Genomic DNA, 22,198 nt, shown 5'->3' with positions numbered 1-22,198 from the left:
AAAATAAATCCAGAGTATGGGAGAATCGTAGAGAGAGAGAGAGAGAGACACTAAAAAAGTAAGTCACCCGAGCTGATGCCACCATGAGAACGATAAGACTTTGATGCAGCCATGTCCTTTTTAGCAGACTGTTATTCTTTCCTCTCTATCTTTAACTCGATAGATTAGTCTTAGATCACTTACAGGGCAGACAGTTCATCAGAACACTTTAATATAACTGCTCTTTTTATTACTCCACAGACCCAGTGCCTGGAATGAAATGAGGCACGAGGACCCCTTTGAGTAATCTGATTGATATAATTAAAACATTTCCATAAGACATTATCATAATATCGTTTTCAGCTAAATTTAGACGCAGAGGTATTAAAGAGTCTCCCAGGGCACCCGGTGCCATTGCAGGGGGAACCGCAGGTTCAAGTTTGAGGGAAAGTCACGACTGCGATGGTGCGGAGCAGATGGAGAGGTGCTCAGCAGGTGAACAGCCGCAGTCAAGGGGAGAATGAGGCCTCCAGATCTCACAGGCACCTGCCGAGAGAGTAAGGGAGGGAGAGAGAGAGATGGAGAGAGAGAGAGAGAGAGAGAAAGAGAGAGAAAGAGAGAGAGAGAGAGAGAAGTGGAGGACGGGGGCAATTGCAAGGGATTGAGGTGTGGAATCAGAAGACGGGGGAAAGGGAAAAGAAGGTGGACTGAATATAAAATGGAGGACCAGAGATGGGAGTGTGGTGTTCCAGACAGAACAGGAATGGATTTAGGTCTTTACTGTGACATACCGTATATCAGCTCTGTTTACTGATTCCCTGGCATTATTGAGGCATAGCCATTTCACTCCCCAGTGGAGCCGTGCTTTTGGTTACCAGCCTCCATCTTTCCCCGAAGGGGAATCTACTTCCAAAAAAAACAACGACCCACTTGACTTCATGCCCACATCCAGTCATGGCATCACATGCCAATGCAAACATATCGTCTGCCCCTCCGTCTGCTTTCACTGATACACTTTGGCCCATGCTGTAGGTTGGGTCGAGTCGACCTATTGAATGATACCTATAGAAGGGTGGCCTGCTTGGATCTACTTCACTCAAACCAGCAGGAGACCTCAATACTTTTGAGGTGCAACTATTCAGTATATTGTCTTTCTCATTTTTTACCAACTTGTAGTCCAAAATGTCCATACCATGACCCCTCTTATCCTCTCATCATAATTTGAACTCCTAGTTTGACTCCTACGGTATACCTACCACTAAAAACGGGATGGTTATTTATTGTGAACTTGTGACGGCTTGTCACATAGGTGTAGCATGACGACCTTCTGTCCTCACACTGTAAGTAGTCAGGCTTGAAATGTCTCTACTTATGGTCTCCAGTGGGTGGTAATTATCTTCAATTAAATGTAAAAGTCTGCAAGCCAGTATGTGCCTACATCCGGCTTCATCCTTTCCCCTGGGTAGGGATTATGTGTCAAGGAAGCAGAGTGCTTAGTTCAATTAGTTTTGAGTTGGGTAATGCTGTTGTGTACTGATTGGAGAGTAATGCTACTACTTAGTTCTTCTAAATAGATACATTGTTGGCAACAGTGTACTACTAATGTTGTTTGGTATGATGGTGCAATTCTGAGACTAACATGGATGGATGTGTGTTTAATAATACTTTTTATGTCATGCCACAGCAACAGAAGAAATCATGTAAGGGTAGGGAATAAATTCACTTATGAAAATTGGCTGAGGTGAAATACAAAGGTCTGGCTTGCAGAAAAGACTGACTATAGTGCCCGATAATGCTTTGAAGGTCAATCAATTTGTTCCAAAGAATATTATATAAATACCACATTTTAACTGCATTTAAAGCTTAGACATCTAAGACACCTGCATAATAGGTTGAAAAACGTCAACAAAAATCCGCCTAAAATAAATAAATAAACAAACAGATAAAGAAAAAAAAAAATGTCGGATGAAAGCAAAAGTAAATTCATCAAGACAACATGCTGAGACCGCTGTGCCATTGAAGAGTCTTCCTGCAATTTCCACCAGCCTGGCCAGACCAGCACTCCTGAGGACCGGCTGAAAGCCTTGGTTGCCCTCGGCTACACCACGGGGCTGTGGCCCCCGGAGTAATGGCGCTCTAATCATCGTCACACCTCGAGGGCCCCTGCTGGTTCCCCCATTCTGACCAGCCCTTTTATCTCTGTGTTAACCGTCCTGCTTATCTGCTCGCGCCGCTGATGGATCCACGGAGAAGCGCTCTCATAACGGAGAGGTGGGAGGGGGGGTCGTAACTCACAGACGGCCGTGGGCTTCTGTCAGTTGCGCGCAGGTGACCTTGATGCTTTGTGCGGACGAGCAGTCGGGGAGCCATTAGCATTCTTCCCAGTCGAGCCCATTTCCACTTTTTTTTTCTCCCCCTGCGTGATCACTCTTACTCTGTCACCCAGCTATTGCATCCTGTGTCTTCTGAGGAGCGAGCAAGAATGGCTGGGAGGGGGTGGGGATGATGTTGGGGGGGGGGGAGCATAAGTCAATGCCATTGTTAGACTAACAAAACATTTAAAACCCATTGCTCTTTGGAGTAACGGTCCCCCAGAGGGAATGTAATAACTTTTATGGTGAAAAAGGATGGCATTTATGAGGCGATACAATGATAAGAACAGAGTGCCTGCTACATGAGATGTGCTAGGAAGTAAGAGTGGTAGGGGTGGGGGGTCTAAAAGACTGGTGATGCTTATCGACGATAGCAGGATTCGCCTTTTGTGCTCCTGGTCATTTACGGAGGCCGGTCGTTCACTCTACGGTTCTCAAAGATGGGTTTTTATTCAAGTATACAGCCCTATAAGCATGCGAATAGGCCATATATCTGGAGTGACTGTCCTTTTATGGGCATCCTTGTGAAAAGAGAGGGCAGATTCATGCCTTATGGGGTCTTATCTCTGCTGGTCCAGTCACCTCTTACTTGAACTGCTAACCCACACATAAACCCCACATCGATGTAACGAAGGCTTTGTTATAATGGCCTCAAAAACACTCTTTGTCCAAACAGACATCATTTTACAGTTACTTTCTGCGTGGAAGTGTGTGACTGAGATGTTAGGTAACAAAATCCAGTATGGTTATACAACACATATTTTATTGAGATTTTTAAACTTGCCTAACTTGCATCATTCAGCCAGTAGAGTGATGCTTTGATCAAATGGGTTTGGATATTTTTTACATCTGCAATGTTTTCTGGGTTGTACCAGACTGCCATAAATTTGAAATATTATATTTACCAGATCTTTCTGTACATCACTACATTTGTACACTTAGCATGATGGAACCGGTGCTGTGATTATTTTGGAGGTGACCTGTGGCCTGTATGTGTCCTGTTGAGGAAAATTAAGAAATGGCAATTCTGTTATATAATGCTCTGGCATTGCATTGTTTTCTATTTGTCTAACTTATAATCAGATTCATAAAAGCTTATAAAATCTCATTAAAGGGTAAGAAAATATTTAGAAAACTCCATGAATTGAACTTCCTTGCAGCGTCCTTGCAGCGATAAGGCAGAAAAAGACACTTTGATGATTGCCCTCTTGCTTCCTCTTTTCTTCTCTCTCTCCTGCCCGTCTCTCTCCCTTCGAGAGACCTGCAGTCGTTATCTCCCCGCTGAACAGGTTCCGCCCGTCTTCCTCAGCGCTGACTGCAGGGCCAGTGCCCATCGCTCAGTGGGAGTCAATGTCCACATCTGCTGAGATTTACGGAGAAATGCTATTTGTTGGAAGTATTGACGATAAAACTAAACTCCCAGACTCCATCATTGTATGCACTACCCCTAACTCATCTGATTCACCCCACAGGGGTAGAAGGCAGCGTTATTATATAAAACAGCCGGCAAATAAAACCGAGGAAAGGCAGGTTTCTCAGACTTTGTTTATGAATCTCATTTTCCGCCGCCTGTATGTGAGCGTTTGCGAAGAGTATTCAATACCCATTAGAGTGTGCTAGTGCTAAATTAATTTTTGTGATGAAAAAAAAATTCTGTTGCAGGTTTTTTTTTTTAAAGCTTGGGACTTTAAAGCTTTCCAGACAAAGGCAGTGTTTGTCATATTGCTTCCGGCATATTCAGAAAATGATGGATGTCCATGTAATTATGAACAGGTCATCTCAAGGGAGTTACTCAGGGATGGGAAAGAAAACGAATTATAGGCCGGTGATTGTGAAATATTGTCTTCAATATTGGAGGGTTACCCACACAATAGAGAAGGCCACGCCCCTGACATGGATGATATGTATGATAGGACTGCAAATGCTGTATTATCACTTGGCTTGTGGGATATCTGCAGTAGTGGCCTGTTGCCTATTATATATCAGATAACAGATATAATACATAAACTACAAAAAAAGCATTTTGTTCAAAGCTTTCATTTCCAGTGTGATGATAAAGCTTCCAATGTTCTATATCCATGGTGAAGCCATGGGGTGTGACTAAAGGAATAACAGAATGCAGAGTTTAGTGGAAGAGAGTTGATTCCAGATGCAAGGCTCCTTCACTCTGTAGCAGTGAGTATTGAGGGGACTCCCAGGTCTCCGGCTGCTCTGTTTAACAGTCTTGGCTGACACTCTCCTCCTGCTGCCCATGAGGATGCAGAATCCATTAAGTGGCTGCCCTCTAAGTTTAATTCTTTGCCATTATAAGAGAAGTGAGGGCATTACATTATAGGGAGTTCTGCTGAACTGTGTGTGTGTGAGTGTGTGCTGTGACTGCAAGCCCTTCTCTCTATTATGATACAAGTTGAAATTGGCCGGTTTCAAAAGTGCACAATCTCAAGATTTTTTATTTTATTTTGGCACCAGTACCTCTTCTCTTGTTCCCCTAGCTGACGTGGAACAACAGAAGCACTCGGAGATGCCATAGAGACATCGTAAAAGAGAACAAACCCAGCGGCCGGCACTTTCTGCTGCCATTTTATGTATTGCCTGTGTCTAAATGGGAGCCCTTTCGCTTTTGTCTGATTGTCTTCCTTGCATTGAGGCGCATGAAAATGCTGCTTATCGGCAGAAATAACGTTGCCATTCCGCCTGAATGCTCCTTTTGTCCGGCTTGTAATTTGAGCCATCCACTGCCTTTGTTGCTTGAGCTCCACTGCACGCGTTTTTACCTCGTAAGCCCAGGGGAACAATGAGCGGCCCAGACGCTGAGTTTCCACCCTCTCCTGCTCGGTGAGTGGGTGCTGTTCTGGACCCTTCGCCAGCTCAACAATCCGTCGGAAACGCAGTGACCTTTCTTCTCCTAACATACGGAGGGTATTCAGAGAATTCCTCTTCGCGGCTATACCGTACCTTTGGGAACAATTATGCATCCACCCCTCCCTCACTAGTGTTTCTTGAATTGTACTCAGAGAAGGTCAACGGCATATTTTTCAATCTAGCTTGTCTCAGATGAATAAACTGGATTTCAGGGGTGTGTTCCTTTTTTTTATATATATAAAAAGCAGCATACAGCCTTAATCTTGGAAAATCTGGTCTGCTAAAAATTGTTCAGTTAGTGACCTAAAAGCAATTATACAAACAATAAAACCTGTATTCATGTACTTCACTCCCTCTATCTGCAGTAGGTTATTTTTTTTTTTAAAGAGAGAGGATAGTGTTTAATTGATTTTTAAGTCCATCGCATCTCGTCCTGTTCCTCTTTTGAAAGGACATCAATACAGAAAATGTAAATAAATAAATAAATAACTGGCAAATTGTAAAACACAATTGCAACGTTGCAAAACACAAATGTGAATCAATTGCCCCGTGTTAGTCATGGTTCAGTGCACCAAGGCAAGAGTGGCAAGAGTTTGTTTTCAGTCGTGTTCAGTGAGTGAATGCAGAAGGAGCTTTGATCTGAATTGCAGTCCTCACCAGTACCTACTGCCTGCTCTTTAGGTCTCTGTCGAAAACATAACACCTCCTTGGAGCTCCTCTGCTTCTACTAAAACTCAGACCAAGGAGCTCTGGCTTATCACAGTGGTCTGAAATAAATCGAAAAATAAAATAAACAGAATTTCCCAAGATGCCACCTGGAGACCTGTGTTTTCTGGACAAGTGCTGTTACTAGTGGATTCAACCCATTTCCCCATCTGACAAGTGAGACTGGGGTGGAAATATGGAAGTCCCCACCCTGTCTCCATTTCGGTCCAATCTCCCAGAGAAGTGCTAAAAGGTGCAAGTCTGCTGCATCTCGCTGGCACTCCACGTGAATTTCCCGACAAGACAATTTTGAGGTGAGCTCATGCGTTTCCTACTGAATGATCTCCGGGTCTGCGCAGTGCTTAATACCTGGTCTTTATCTGTCAGAATGGCAGTGCTCCATGACTTTAAGAATGAACAAGCTGTTCGGAGACTTTCCTCTGAGTAGGTGGATGTGCAAACCCATTAAAAAGCCAATTACACACGGCTCTTTTTTTATTCTAATTTTATTGTGTTGCCCAGAGGGGGAAAAAATACAGTCGTCGTAAAAAGTCAGTATGGAAGCAAAATAGCTCCTGTCTCGAGTGAATTATATCAGTTTGAAGTCTGATGTTTTACTCACAGCAGCATAAATCTGAAGTGTGCAGATGAAATTAAGCTTTATTACGGTTTTACATTCATTTTACGGAGACAGGTGATTTACAACCAGCAGGAGTTACTGTATGCTGCGCTCCTACGCTGTCCTGAACTCCCATTTTATGATCGCGGTGTGTTAACAGCACATGAATTAGTCTACCAATCTGTCTAAGGTCATGTTTCCACTGCCTGGCAGAAGTGACCCAATTCCAATTTTCTTATCATATGCAGCAAAGATCGGATATGTGTTATGGGCGTGTAAACAGGGAAAAACACATGGCATAGAATATTTTTTCGATCAATTTCAGGCCTCATTCTTATATCATCTAAATGGACAGATCAGATATTCGCTGTCATTGCGACTCGCACAGCATTAAAAATGCAACGATCATATACTATACTATACTTACACATTTTGATGGTTTATAACATTAGGAACACACTTTTGTGTCTCCACAGCCCTAAACTGCAGGTCTCTTTCAAACAATGCACGCTTCCCACATGGCCTTTGAGAATGATGAAATAATCAGAGCTAAGGAGAAGTAGATCTAACTCTTCCCTTCTCATTCAGATATCCACCTCTGGACTGAACTGCATTTGGAGAGATGCTGTTACTCTCTACAAAACCACCAAATATGCTCCAGGACCAGCTTTAGTCCATGTCTTGGAAATGGGCCCTATGTGATGATCCGTATCAGAGGGTGTTGTTTGTGTTCTTCATCAGAAAAAAAAATAAAGTGAAGTGGAAGACGTGTAGAAAAGCATAGTGCACATACAGCTCAGATGTTCCAGTTAAGCCAAGTTTTGTTATCTCTCCATGCACACACATTCTCTCTTTCTTTCACTGTCTCTTTCTCTTGTGGCTGACCCTGTGGGTCCTCGAGCTCTTTCCTGGCTCCCCCGGCATGATGAGTTTGGGTGGCTCTTGTGTTGCTCTCCATCATCCTGGTCTCCTACGGGAGGTGTGTGTGTGTGTGTGTGTGTGTGTGTGTTTGTGTGTGAGTGTGAGAGAGAGGTTGGGTGGGCGAGGGTGTATGTGTGTGAGAGAGAGAGCAAGAGAGAGGGTGGGTGGGTGAGGGTGTATGTGTGTGAGACAGAGAGCAAGAGAGAGGGTGGGTGTGTGAGTGTGTGGGTGAGTGTGTGTGTGTGTGTGTGTGAGGGTGGGTAGGGTAGAGCCGGCTGTGCTCACTGGCCATTTCCTGCCTGCTTGCCTGTGATTCTGATTTCCCATGCCAGATAGTGGCAGAGAGGAATCGGCATCATCTGAGCGTAAAAGAGCAAAGGCCTATCCTAAAGCAGGATAAATGGCTATCAGAATTCCCTTTTTTTTATCATCCGTGGGCCCTATAACATTTGGTCAGAGGGTGATGAATGGTAGGCCCTGCAGACCCAGAAACAGTTTGTTGCCTTGAGGTATTTTTATCCCCAAAAGGTCTTTTAGAAGATGAATCACTATAGCATACTCTGTGATGAATTATCAAAATTGGATTACCTCTTTTGAGGGTTTTGTGTCAGATAACGATAACGAAATCGAACGCGTGGTGGCCCGCACTGAAGACTTTCCACAGAAGCACCAGCGTAATGGTGTCATTGATTCCGTGATTAGAAATTGATTGGGGATCATTTGGATTGACAGGCTGTGAGGAAACAGTTAGGTTGGTGAGCGTAGGAGGGACGGAGGGTGGGCGAGAGCAGACTGTGTCTCGCTGTGGTTGCTGTGGGTTTGTTTCGACTCGACAGAGGATTATTGACGTTGCATAGGCGAGCTGTCAATTGGGATAAAGCGTGTGTTCCTGTGGCCTGTCTAGATCGATAACGCTCTTCTCCGTGTTTTTAGCCCCTTGTCAGGACCATGATTCAATCTCTTCAGCGAGGCGCGAGTGATGGACCAGGCCTGACCCTCCACTCTAATGAGACAGGGGACCGCCGCAACGCACTCCACACACTCACACACACAAACACACACACTGAGACACTTCCACTCAAGCACACACATTCCAACACACATTTATTCCACTCTTACATACACACACACACACACACACACACACACACACACACCAAAACACATTGATTCCACTCTTACACACACACACACACACACACACACACACACACACACACACACACACACACACACACCAACACACATGTATTCCACTCTTACATACACACACACACACACACGTGCACACACACACACGTGCACACACACACACACACACACACACACACACACACACACACACACACACACACACACATACACACACACACACACACACACACACACACACACACACACACACACACACACACACACACACATGCTCATCCAGCCCTGGCACATCATTGGTGCTCGAGCAGAGAGTTGAAGCAGAGAGGTCCGCGCTTGCAAGTTCAAAGGCTGAATTCCATTTACTGTTATAGCCATTGCACCTTCATCCCAAGGGGACCCCTTGTGGTGATCACTGCAAAGTGGCTCTTCCTATTACCTCCCCCCAAAAAAGTCACAACAGTCTTTAAGTGTACAGACATCACCACCAGGTTGACATCTCCAGCGTGCATGAATTTTCATGACCGACTTGGCACGTTCCCCCCCCCCCCCCCCCCTCATGCGGAGCGGGTCTGCACTGCTAGGGGGATCATCCGGCCCTGCTTCAATAGTCGCTCAGACAGGGCAGTGTGGAGCTTATTATCACCCCCTCCGAGAGGGAGGCTTCCCCCCTTACTGGGACAGACGGGTGGGGTTACCAGGCTGCTTCTCCCCTCATCATTCCTGGGTTGACAAGCTCTCAGTCTGCCCGGCGGCCTCCGCCAGTGCGGCCATTCGTTATCCTTCCCCTGGAATCCGTCTTGCTTATCTGCTCTTCATGCTGTCTGGGATCCCGTTAAAATGCACGCTGGCTCCCTCCCGGCCTGCCCGCCAGAGTTGATTTATTAAGAGACTGCTTGCAAATTTAGGGCCGAAATAGACCTGTGAGAGCGTAGGGGCGATATTTATGCATATACTCAGTACAAATACCCAACTGTTTACAGGGAACAGACAAGAGTGTTAGTTGGACTGAACTCTCTCTCCCTTTCCCCCTTCTCTCAACCTCTCTCTCAGTGCCCTAGAATAACCCTTTGGCTCAGCTGGTACTGAAATTCTGTGATGCCTTTGATGTGTTTTGGCCAGATGCACTCTGTGAGAGGCCACTATGCAGTGTATGGCATGTCTAAGGCTGGAATCTCATTGGACAACTTTGATGCACATGACTGCCTCAGTACAAATTGCCTCATTTTGTTGATGCAATAAGGATACAATAATGTAATGCCCAGAGAGGGTTATTAGACTCCTTTAATCCGTAATAGAAACCCACTCACATCACACTATAATCACCTCAGACTTCAATAACCCTGGTCTTGACTCAATTGGACTCAATATAGTCAGGGATATTTATTTCTAAGACTCAGCCCCATGAAAGAGTGACCAACATTTTAACATTTCTTTGTTGAGATAATTGCCACAGAAAATGACTGTAATAAATTTGGCCAGACCTCACTGTGCTTTTAATGGGACAGGAATGGTCAGTTGGGCCTGGCGTAGCCCTATTGTGAAAGACGCTTTTATCTAAATTTGATTCAAACATTGAGGCTTCATTTCAGATGTAGAGATGAATACTGTTTACGCCACACCCAATAGCGTTATTTCCCTCTCTCCTTGCCTTCTCCCTCTCTCTCTCTCTCTCTCTCTCTCTCTCTCTCTCTCTCTCTCTCTCTCTCTCTCCTTGCCTTCTCTCTCTCTCTCATTATTGTTGCCTATGATCTTCCCGGGTGATTTGGCTGCTTTTGAATAGAGTAACGGCAGCATCCCTTTTTTTTTCACTTACTTATAATAAATAGGCAGCTTCTGCTCAGATTATAAACAACCTGGCCGTGACTGGAACACTTGGCCACAGAGGGAGGCTTCATAGTTGAAATGATAAAGGCCATTCTTTGTTCCTTCTGACGGAGAGAGAGAGGGAGCGGAAGAGAGATTGAAAGAGGCAACTTCTCATTTGTTGGATGTTTGAAATACCGTTATTTATTACATTTATTTTGCTTAGCTATTGTGTCAGTGAACAGAGTTATCTATTGAGAATCTGTAGTATATGTGGATTTTTAAATCACACATAATAAAAAACTTTTATTAAAATAAATGTATTAGCAAATGATTAGCTTAGAGCTGATGACATTGTAGGTTATCATTAGTTTCTTTACTCTGTTGACTGTTAGTCACTGATTATCTCTCTAAGCCCTTGTAAGCCTCATTAGTCTGGACTGCAGCTTCCATTTGTGTGTTCGCAAGCAATATCCTGCCGCAGCAAAATAGAAGAAATTAATATTTCAGAAAGCAGGCTGGAGGTTTTGGAGACTGGCTGACCATGGAACGAGCTGCCCTCTATCGCCGTGGCGATGGGAGCATTTGCATTCTAGAAGACAGGCCTGGCGGCGCCTTTCGCCCCTCAGTAATAACACTTCAATTATTGATTTCCCACTTATCAGATTAGTGCCAGTGTCCGAGGACACCCTCTCTCTCTCTCTCTCTCTCTCTCTCTCTCTCTCTCTCTCTCTCCATCTCTGTGCCCTGCGTCTCTCTGCATCAGGGTGCCCAGACCGAGCGAGAAAAGGTCAAACAGGCGAGCTGGCTTGATTTTAAAAGGCCACCGCAAATTCCTGTGCGTTGCGCCTGTGGGGACACACACTGCCTTCGCACCGCCGCTGCTGCCGCTGCCATCACTGCTGCTGCTGCCATCACTGCTGTCCAACCTCCTCTTGAGTGTCTCAGTGCATAACCACGGCGTGTTGCTCATTGCTCTGATGGGGGACGAGATGTCTGTTGGGGTAGAGAGAGAGAGATAAAGAGAGAGAGAGAGAAAGGGAGACAGTCAGAGAGAGCGAGAGAGAGAAAGAAAGTGACAGACGAAAGAGTGGGAGTGAGAGAGAGAGACAGAGAGAGACAAAGAGAGAAAGAGAGAGAGAGCGCTTGGGAGCTGTGAAACGTGCACGAGGGGTTACACAGATGAAGCCGTATCGCAATAATTAGGGCATGGCGCTCAGCGGAGGCGAATCATGCAGGGCCATTACACATCGAGGACAGGAAGCATATGGGGCCTGGCTCCGGCGTCAGGCTGCCTCTCTGTGGAGGAGGTGAACAGAGGAAGGGGGGGGTGGGGGGGCTCTGGGAATTTTGCCGCGTTTAAATGTGTGAAATGGGCCACTGCCCAGCAGAGAGAGCTCAGATCCTCACTGCCCCACTCCTGGGACCTCAGCCCATCCTGACAGGGGAAGGGGGTTGCCTTTGGTGTGCGTGTGTGCGTGTGTATGTGTTTGTGTGTTTTTCTGTTCAGGTGTGTATGGGTGTGTGTGTGTGTGTGTCTGTGCATGTGTGTGTTTATCTCTCTCTCTCTCTCTCTCTCTCTGTCTCTCAGTGTGTGTGTGTGTGTGTGTGTGTGTGTGTGTGTGTGTGACTGGCCATCTGCAGGCCCTTTCCAAAAGCAGGGGGGTTGGTCTGAGGCAAGAATGCTTCACAGCTGCTCCATGGGAGCACGAGGCAACGGGGCTGCAGCTGAATCTCCCCACCCTGCCTTCCATTTACAGATGCTGGGATTCAGCTCCTCTTCCTCCCCTACCATCCCTCCCCCCTCTCCCTCTCTCTCCTCCAGTGCGTTAGACTTCCAGAGGACATCCCAGATTACCCCGCTCATCTGGCACCGGGGGTAAATAGGCGCTTTATTGTCCGTAGATAAAAACGTGTGGGAGCAGACAGTGAGAAATGCCCTGACTTTATCTGACTTAGCAGGAGTGGGGCCGCAGTGCAGGGCCCTTTTCATAATTGCATATTAAAGTGACAACTGGCAGAGCTTTCACTATTCGTCATGAGGTGGAAGGTGTTATGATAGGGGAAGAGGAGGGGAGGATGAAACATCCATTTCAAAGTGCTCTTAATAGAGGTTTTTTTTTGCCAAAGAAAATGCCTGCCAAGTGCCTATCTGTGATTTGAAGAAAATATGCAAAACGCAACGCACTTTATTGTAAATATTTGTGAACCGTATGCCAGTGAACTCTTGAAAATGAAATAAAGCGAATTTTTGTGCAATACATTATCTATCGTTCACACAAGTTATAGAAATAATGAAAAAAAAAACCTCTGCCAGTGTTACAGGATGCAGTGCAGTGAATTCCAGTGGTAGTGATGGCAACAGTAATGGTTCTTTGTGTGCAGTCACTTTTTACACGTCGTCATAAAATATTCTGCTTGTGAAATTTGATCTCGCTGGCTACTGGTAGGTTGTTGGTCGATGCTCCTGTATTAAGCCATTGGAGCCATAGGATTAATACAGTTGAATTGGCCTGGACTGATTCCGTTGGCAGTATGGCTGCTCGATAACTTTGAGAAGTGCTTGCATTACTATTGATTTTGAGTCAGCGGTAAGTCACTGGTGGGCTCTCTATTTCGTTCCAAAAAGCTATTTTCATTCCAAGGTACCATTATGTGCACACCACACAAATAAAGAAATGGGGCTCTTATTGGTTTATATTGAGATAAATGTGAAACAGAAGATGCCTATTCAGTGGATGGTTTTGTAATTTGTTTTGCTTTGGAAATGCAAGCTGGTGGGGTGTTTTTCATCACTGTTAATAAATCTCTGAATCAGTAAATGGTAATGCACGCAATTACATACTCATATTCCCCAAAGTAATAGAAAAATCAGGTAAACATAATTATGCTTTTTGACTGAGTTGGACACCATCCCCTGGGTGTTTTGGTGTAGATCAGTATGTTTTTTCCCAGTGCAGTGAATGCGGGTACTGAAGCAGCTCTCCCTTGATGTGCTGTCAATCCTCAGGGAGATTTTCTCTGGAGTCATTGTCAAATCAATGTTGCATATTTTGGCTGTGTTTTGGGGTTGTACTGTAGAATGAGTGTGGATTTGTTTACATTGACATTTGAAGTTAACATCCCAGACGTTATCATGGATTTATTTATCACGAGCTCTTTTCTGGAATGCATATTTCCTTTTTTTTTTTTTAAATGTGTATGCATGTACGGCACTAAACTGCAATCTGCTGAAAGTGTCCGTGTTTGATGCCTGCACCCGACGAGCTGTCAAGCCCCTTTTGACCCATCGGAGTATATACGCTAGTGGGGGTTATTTGTGGGGGCTTCACATGCCCAGTCTGCATGTGTGAATTACCTCAGGTTCAGAAACACCCCCGCTGTGTATGGCACAGTTATTGGCAATCATTAATAGCAGGGGTTATGGGCGTCCACACGAATGCCTGATGTAAAACTGAAGTGGCTGGTGTGAATAAGAAATTTAATCAGCCCCCCGTTCACTGGTGGCGCCCTGGTTAGGGTCCACGCTAGATTGGATCACTACTCTGAATTGATTGGCCTCATCCCAGCTTCAAGGTTGGGATGATTGATATCTACTTTCTTCTGTGGCCCCGTTGATGTGCTTCAAATCATTTTGGTGATGAATCGCTTCCTATCTGCATGCTGCGCTGTGTCTTCACGCGGGTTAGGGACCGTGATCCATCATCAGGGAGTCGGAGATCGCGGGCGAGACTCATCCCGAAAGGAGGCCGTCGTCATCCTAACCTTTCCCGTTCAGAATGTGATTACCTGTTGGAGAAGCATTAGAGCGAAGCATTTCATTTCATTAAAGCGCTAACTGAGACAGCCTGGGAGTGGTTGGTCAAATCAGCGGGGGCCAAAAAGTGGGTGCAGATTGATAGAAACCTAAACAACCAACTACAGGTCACATTTCTGTATGGCAGTGCTCTTACAATATCAGTAACCTACAACCTACAACTATTTGGTGAGGTTTACAGCCTTTACTCTGTGCTTATATAATTCGGTCAGGGTCTCCTGTTTAGCTTATATAACGTAAGGGATAGGTAGTTTTTAGTACAACGCCTATGCGCCTACCATGAACATTGTATGGATTGATCACCCAGTTAGAATGTTCAAGCATCAAATAAAAATAAAATGTTTAACTGAAAAAAGATAAGCTGATTGATAAAGTGACTCACTGAATGTCTAATGGGGGGCCTACTATGAATAGTTTAGGAGCCACTTAAATCCATTTAAATCAATGGATTGGAGATAAGACGAACAACTTGACACCACTGTGGAAGACAGTAGGTCGTCTGTGCGTATTAGATGGATAGAATAGTACTCATTGGTGAGATAATTATGAAGGAGACCTTAATAAATGATTGCAATTTCAATTAAAGAGGCGCCTTGAGACCGCTCATGTAATTGCTGCAGATAATCGCCTAATTGCTATTCTCGTAGGATGGGTTGTCGGGAATTCTGAGGAAAAGTTGTCGTTTTCGGCTTATTATGTACCCTCTCCTCATACCTCGGTGTTAAACTGCCATCTGTAATGGGTTGTGGCCTTGCTTGAAGTGAAACCATAAAACTACATATTGCCTCATAAAATTTAAATAAAGAGGAGGTAAAACTGTCAGCAGAAACAGCTTTACATTTTGGCCTTTATAGATTTTACTTGCCTTCAATATGACATCCACACGCTGGCTCAGGATAGAAACACCCACCGTATAGTTTTTACAAGGAGAAGCTGATGAGTACGAATATTCTAGAACTTTTAATGCAACACCTGTGGTTGGACTTGTGATGTTTCCAGCACAACTGAATAAAACCCTCACAACTTCTCTCTGCCCCTTCCCTCGATGTTTCCACAGGATCCTTCATGGTGGTCAACGCTTCTGGGCGTGCTTCCGGACAGAAAGCCCACCTGCTTCTCCCGACACTGAAGGAGAACGACACCCACTGCATCGACTTCCACTACTCCCTGACCAGCCGTGATGGCTCCAGCCCCGGGTCCCTCAATGTCTACATAAAGGTGGACGGGGGTTCCCAAGGCAACCCTGTCTGGAACGCATCCACTGTGACTGAGGGATGGGTGAAGGCAGAGCTGGCCATTAGCACCTTCTGGCCCAACTCCTACCAGGTACGTTCTGTGTTTGGCTTGCAGCCATTGCAGGGCACCAGTGGTTAAATAATAATAATAATAATAATAATAATAATAATAATAATAATAATAATAATTTGTTAGGAGAGATGGCTTGTGTTCATATACGACATCCAAAATCAAGGCATTGACACTACTGACAATTTCACTTATCTTGCTATCTCTGTTAGCCCCTGACATGATTGCCCAGTCCCCCAAAAGTTTGGTTTGATTGATTACATATAAATGAGACATTGATCATGATTGGATGGAGCCTGGAGTCTTTATGTTCAGCCCTGATCAATACATTAAAATGGACTTATACTTAGAATATGTATTGGAACACCAAAGTCAAGGAATATAATGCAAAAGAGGGGGGGAACAAATCTTAACCCAGTAAATCGATTATATGCAAGACATCACAGTTTTGAGAGGTGCAACCTCAGGTGACCCGTGTTGAAATCGTAGTGTAGGTAGATTTAATATTCTGTAAATATTAGACCTATTTCTATTGGAGGCTATAGAGTGTTGAGTTGTTTAATATTTCATTACCACAGTGTGCACAACATTGAGTGTGGTTAAACAAACCAGCTGTTAAATATTTAATGGTTCCAATGAAATATGGTCTAACCAAGATAACATTGCATGTAATTGCCTTTGTGCGAACAGTATTAAACCTCAGCTCACTACCACATCAGTGTGAGACTGTCCTTGACTTCAAGTAAAAAGGGTTTGTTTGGAGCCCCTGTGTGTTATTGCACAATCTGGTCCAGGCATAGAGGTTTGTTGTGTTATTAAAGTTGGTGTAGGACAGTAAATTAGTCGTTCCAATTTTGCTGTTTATCTGCAGTTCTCTGCAGCGATGTGTATCGAATACCAAAATAATGGTTCATGTTGGTAAAGCATGTTGGTGAGAAATGTTCATTTCATTCGAATAGCGAGGCAGAGAGAAGACAGATAAGATGTGTGAGCTTGGTCTGTGTATGAGCTTGGATACCCTAAGGTGTTACTACACAGGCACTCAGTAAGTAAACATGCAAACAAGATATTGTCAAATGAAACTGCTTAACATGTTAGACATGATAATAAAAATAATACTTTTCAGAGATAGCCATGTTTGCATTATACGCTATGGGTCAGCTTTACTGGGTGAATACCAATGTGAAACATCAATAGCATTATATATGACATGGAAATGTCTCAAAACTGTCAAACGTTGATGTAGAGGGGAAATACAGTTATGAAAAACATCACTTTCACCCGCGACACTAGCATGTAAAAACATAAGTATTATGATTTTCTCTTCGTGAGAACAGCCTGCTGCTTCCAGCAGTCATTAACTGTCTATTTGCAGATGTATGCTGCAGTTTTTCACTTTGTGAACAAGCTTTTGAGGCAACCAAGACATTAAAATGGTAATGAGGGTTGGTGCCGGAATCCAAGCAGAGCACTAATTTTCTTCCGACTGTCATTTGGGCTTCACAACACTCCTAGGCCACTTTTCACTCAGCAGCTTTTAGCCAATTTGGTCTAAATGGCCCAAAATGAGCCTATTTTCAGTCCTCAAGCCCCCAGAATGGACATCAGACCACAGGCTTTAGTCACCCAGGTACAATTATCTTTGCAATCACTGGCATAATCTTGCATCAGAAATGGGCAAGCCGAATAACCTTTCAGGCGCAAATTTTAGACCTCGTTTCATACTTCACCAAATAACCCAGGTCTTTCACAATCTCAGATTTACACAGCCTGATATCCTCACTTTCAACCCTGGGGAATGTATTCACATGTTCATACATCATCCATTTTTGCCTCAAATATTTGGACTCGTCTTTAAGTTTTGTCTGTGTTTTGTTCGCTGTAATACATTATTTGCCTAGATACAAACAGAACATGTACACACACACACACACACACACACACACACACACACACACACACACACACACACACACACACACACACACACACACACACACACACACACACACACACACACACACACACACACACTCACTCAAAGCACATGGGAGCACTACAGCTGGCTTTCAGTTGTTGGTTTTCCCAGAAACCTTTCATAATATTTAATGTTCAATATCAGGTCTCAAAAAGGACCCGTTGCATGCGGCTCAGAAAAGCATCCATGACAGAATTGAATTTAACTTAATTAATTGCCTGTTAAATATCAGGTTCTAAGTCCAACTGTGGGCTATTATAAGTCAGAGAATGTCCTACTGTGTGCTTGATTAGAGGGGAGGGGGTGGCCCAATAAGTGCCCAATTTTGCCAAATGAATATCTGGATAAATCTAGCAGTTTTCTACTATTATTTTCCACTACTTGACATTTCAGAGCTGCCTGAAACTCAAACCTGTGGCGAAACGTTCACACTGTCAAGACAATAAAAGCTTTTCGTTTGTGCTCTCTCAGACTGCATTTTATGGATGGAAATTTGAGGTGACATGTTTCAGGATTTAGCACAGCTGACTTCTATGGAGCCTGAAGACTGCTTAACCTCGTGGTTGCCCCAATGTGTTTCACAGGGAGGCCAGTTGTGTGCTGTTTTTTTTTTCTTTCTGCTGCTCATATTTGCTTTGCCTGTCATGGCAGACATCATCCCTGAAAGACAACCCATTTGCTTTGGGAGAGGTGGTCATGTAACGCCATAATGACAGATGTAGGTTAGCCATAATAACAGTCAGTGAAGAAAAGTGTAAATTAGGGGGCTGTAGGCTGGCCCTCTCACATGCCCCTCTCACATTTGATGCAGTTTCTTCCCCCATAAGGGGATGAACCATCACCACTCATCCTACGGTGGTTGCTGTGCAAATCACAACTGTGAGGGCAAAAGTATGTCAGTGCAGCCCTCGACACTCCACTGAAGGCACAGGAATGAAGGCGGACGCCCGTCTGCGGTGTTCGGTGTTCGGCACTCACCGTTGGCTGCTGTCACAACTTTAGTACGGCTCTGTCATCACGGCTCGCCTCCTGAGTGCTCGTGTTGGAATGGATTGCGGGCAGCCGAGGGAAAAGGGGCGGCTTGGTGATTGGGCCGCGCAGTCAAAGCCCTCTTGAACATGTCTGTGCTCTTTGATGGCGATGCCTCCCTTTGATTTTAAACCAATCAACCCTTCATGCTTCGCTGTCTAACTAACGGCGTGTGTTGCAGGAGAGGGTCATTTTGTTGTTTTGCTTGTCAAAGCAAGCGAGTGACAGAGAGAGAGAGAGAGAGAGAGAGAGAGAGAGAGAGAGATAGAGAGAGAGAGAGAGAGAGGGAGGGGGTTTGTGGCCAGAAAGAATATTTATATTGCACTATATGTAGCTACAGTCCACTCCTGGTCAGTCAAAGTGAAAGAGAGAGGTATAGGCCAAAGCTGCAGTCGGGTAAATGCCTCAGAAAGTAATCTAGCGTGTTTGGGTCTCAAAATCTCAAAATATTTGCTTTCCCAGCAGTGCATATCAAATGAAGTTATGCTTATACGAAACAAATGAAGCAAAAGTAAACATACGGTAATGAACTGAGCTCGACTCAGGAAATGAATTAAGTGCGAGTAGCGATTCGCCAATAGCCTCTGGGAAGCCATATGTCTAACACAACCCAACATGCTCACATGCTCACGTGGTAGGTGAACTCTACGTTCTAATAAGTATTAAACACTTCTCACGTTTGACAGTCATGGAGAAGCAAACGGTTTTGACCGTTTTCAGAGTGGGGGCCGCCATGTGGCAAGTGTCAGTAAGGCAGAGGCTGAGGCCAGAGGGGGGTGAAAGTCACCCCTGACACTCCCCGCCTTCGCCCCTCACCCAGGCACTCTGTGCCCAGGCTGGCATCCCACAGGCATGGCACACTGGGGGACACACATGCCCCCACCACATGGCACATCCACAGTGGCATGCAGTCATGCCAGTCTGCCATGTGTATGCAATGTGTGTGTGTGTGTGTGTTTTTACAGTATGTGTGTGTACCGCATGTGTGTGTGACTGTGAGGTATTTGTGCGTGTGTGTGTGTGTGTGTGTGTGTGTGTGTGTGTGTGTGTAAGGGGGACAATTTCACAGGACTTTGAACAAACCTTTAATTCTGATCTGCTGTCCTGTCCCCAAAGTGATGAGTGGTTTTTCACCCCATGACAACCTTCTGTTTTGCGCAGTGAGTCAGCAAACATTAGCATGCACTCTGGCAACGCTAACAGGCTCTCTGGATTTGGCGGTTGATCCGTGCAGAACTAAACTAAGCCAACTCTGTGTCCCTTAATGTGTGGGTTGCATGTGTATTGTGTTGTGTTGTGTTGTGTTGGGTGTGTGTGTGTAAGAAAAAGCAACAGAAAGAAAGAGAGAGAAAGAGAGAGAGAGAGAGCCAGAGAGAGAGAGAGAGAAAGAGAGAAGTGTCAGTGCTCGTATGTATGTTTGAGAGCTTTCTGAGGACAGAGAGGGAAAAGAGATCACAGATAAGTGAATTTCATACTGAGGTGATTAGATTATCCAATTACATTAGCCACCTCCGAACAGGTGCCTCCTCAGCACAGGTACAACACTGGTGGACACGAGGTCAGAGGAGATGTTTACGCAAAATACTGGTTTCAAATTTCCATTTTGTTTTCTCTCTCCTCCTTACTCTCTTCTCCTTTTCCTCTCACCTGCTCTCTCTCTCTCTCTCTCTCTCTGCCTCTATCCTTCCCTCCCTCTCTGTCTCTCTCATTCTCTCTCTCCCTCCCTTCCCTCTCTTTCTTTTCTCTCCCCCGCTCTCTGACTCTATCCTTCCCTCCCTCTCTTTCTCTCTCATTCTCTCATTCTCTCTCTCCTTCCCCTCCCTCTCTTTCTCTCTCTCCCCCTCTCTCCGACTCTATCCTTCCCTCCCTCTCTCTCTCTCTCTCTCTCTCTCTCTCTCTCTCAGGTGATATTCGAGGCCGTGTCGTTGCAGGGCCATCCTGGTTTCCTGTCGGTGGATGAAGTGCGAGTGCTGGCCCACCCCTGCCGTGAGTGATCCGCCGTGACTCCGACTCTTCGCAGCAGCTGCTCCGCCACTCCTGGCGTGTCGGTCTGAAAGATAAATAAATAAATTGAAAAGCAGCCTGTCGCCGGCTCCACTCGCAGAGAGAGAGGGAGCCATGTGTGGGCTGAAGGGGTTCGGGAGAGAGGAACAGGGGGAGAGACAGATTGCAGGGCAGGGGGCTCTAATCTTTTGGCCCTGACAGAAGGGCCTTACCTCAAGTCTGTGGACTGCAGTGAGGCAGCCCATGGCCTAGCTCTCTCTCTCTTGCTCTCTCTCAACTTCCAGACTTGGAGACGGCTCAGGATTTAGGACAGGGCACTTGCCTTGGAAACCACTGAATCACAATCAGATTAGAAAGGGAAATTTGCAGTCGGCAAGAGCGCAAAGTATGCGTAGCGGTTCTGCTAGGGACGTCTGAAATGAATGTCAAGCTCGTCTTCAAATGGGATGATCAATGAATATGCTATTATCCATCCATTTCCAGGAGTAATGAAACTAGGATTTGAAAAATGGTGGCCAATGCCATTTCAATGCCATGTTTGATCATTTTACATTTAATTTATTTTGAGTACAATCAATTCACTTTCTAAAACTTGAACCTATTCCAAAAACTTTACTCTCTGGGAATAAATGTATTATGAAGAATCAAGTGTAACTGAAATACATGTTTTGCACACTAAGGAAAAGCTACTTGATTGATAATCCAACCTTTTCAAACTTAATTTGTTATATTTGTCAGGTATAGTCTTAGTGAAAGCATTTACTGATGCACATTAGCTATACATTTTAAACACAAACAAAACACAAACACATAGTCAGTTTCCCAAGTAAATATTTCCCTATGTTCACTTTTAAACTTGATGTTGTGCTTTATTACTTTCCCCTGGGTATCGTATGCTGTGCTGGTAAATGTCACCAGGCTCTCATGAGCATTGGGTTGTTTGTCCAGCAGTGGGGATTTCATCATGTTTAACGGTCTTCTATGGCTCTGGTAAATGCCATTGGACTAACGTGTGCGCTTTCTTGTTGCGTGGAGCAGGTAAAGCTCCCCACTTCCTGCGGCTGCAGAGTGTGGAGGTCAACGTGGGGCAGAATGCCACCTTCCAGTGCATCGCCGGGGGCAAGTGGTCCCATTATGACAAGCTGTGGCTGCAGGTGCGTGCCACACACTCCACACACCATCGAATGGAGAGGCGTAGAAAAGCTCATCCATGCATGGACGCTCATGTCCTTGGATGTGAGCGTTCAGTGTGCATCCATATACATACATGTCTATAGGTGTTTGAGCACGCACGCACGCACATGTCGTGCAAACATAGAGACTTAAGCCTACCTGAATGCATACGGTGAATAACGCAAATGCATGTGCTGAAATTCACACACACTCGCACATCATGTGCATCGAGGCAGTTCTTTTGTTACTCTGTAAGGAGGGCATCTGTGTCCAGGGTGGAAAGTGAAAAAAACGTACAATGAATGCGCCAGATTCATTTGAATTGCCTACATTCACTTGCACTCCATGCCCTGTACGTACGCAAAGATGAATGAATCAAATTTAAATCATCACTGGTCTCACACAGGGTTCCTCTTTAATGATCGCCTCAAGGCTGTTAGTTAAGACCCTTGACCCTGCTGACTTTCTCCACTTTT

The 22,198-nt window shown here is 44.9% G+C and overlaps 1 protein-coding gene across 1 annotated transcript in view; it reads left to right on the top strand.

Annotated features, from left to right (window-relative positions):
• ptprt (protein tyrosine phosphatase receptor type T) overlaps positions 1–22,198 on the top strand; it is a gene marked incomplete at both ends in the record, with an annotated part of 201,112 nt that overhangs the window by 49,933 nt on the left and 128,981 nt on the right. The window contains 3 exons of the mRNA XM_080846147.1: positions 15,291–15,559; positions 20,450–20,531; positions 21,588–21,703. Of these exons, the coding sequence (XP_080702273.1) occupies positions 15,291–15,559; positions 20,450–20,531; positions 21,588–21,703 (467 nt within the window). The remainder of the gene's footprint in view (positions 1–15,290; positions 15,560–20,449; positions 20,532–21,587; positions 21,704–22,198) is intronic.

Source organism: Sprattus sprattus, assembly GCF_963457725.1.
Source record: "Sprattus sprattus genome assembly, chromosome: 10".
Classification (NCBI taxonomy): domain Eukaryota; kingdom Metazoa; phylum Chordata; class Actinopteri; order Clupeiformes; family Clupeidae; genus Sprattus; species Sprattus sprattus.
Note: the sequence above shows the minus strand (reverse complement) of the source record. Positions and strands in the feature narration are given on the sequence as shown.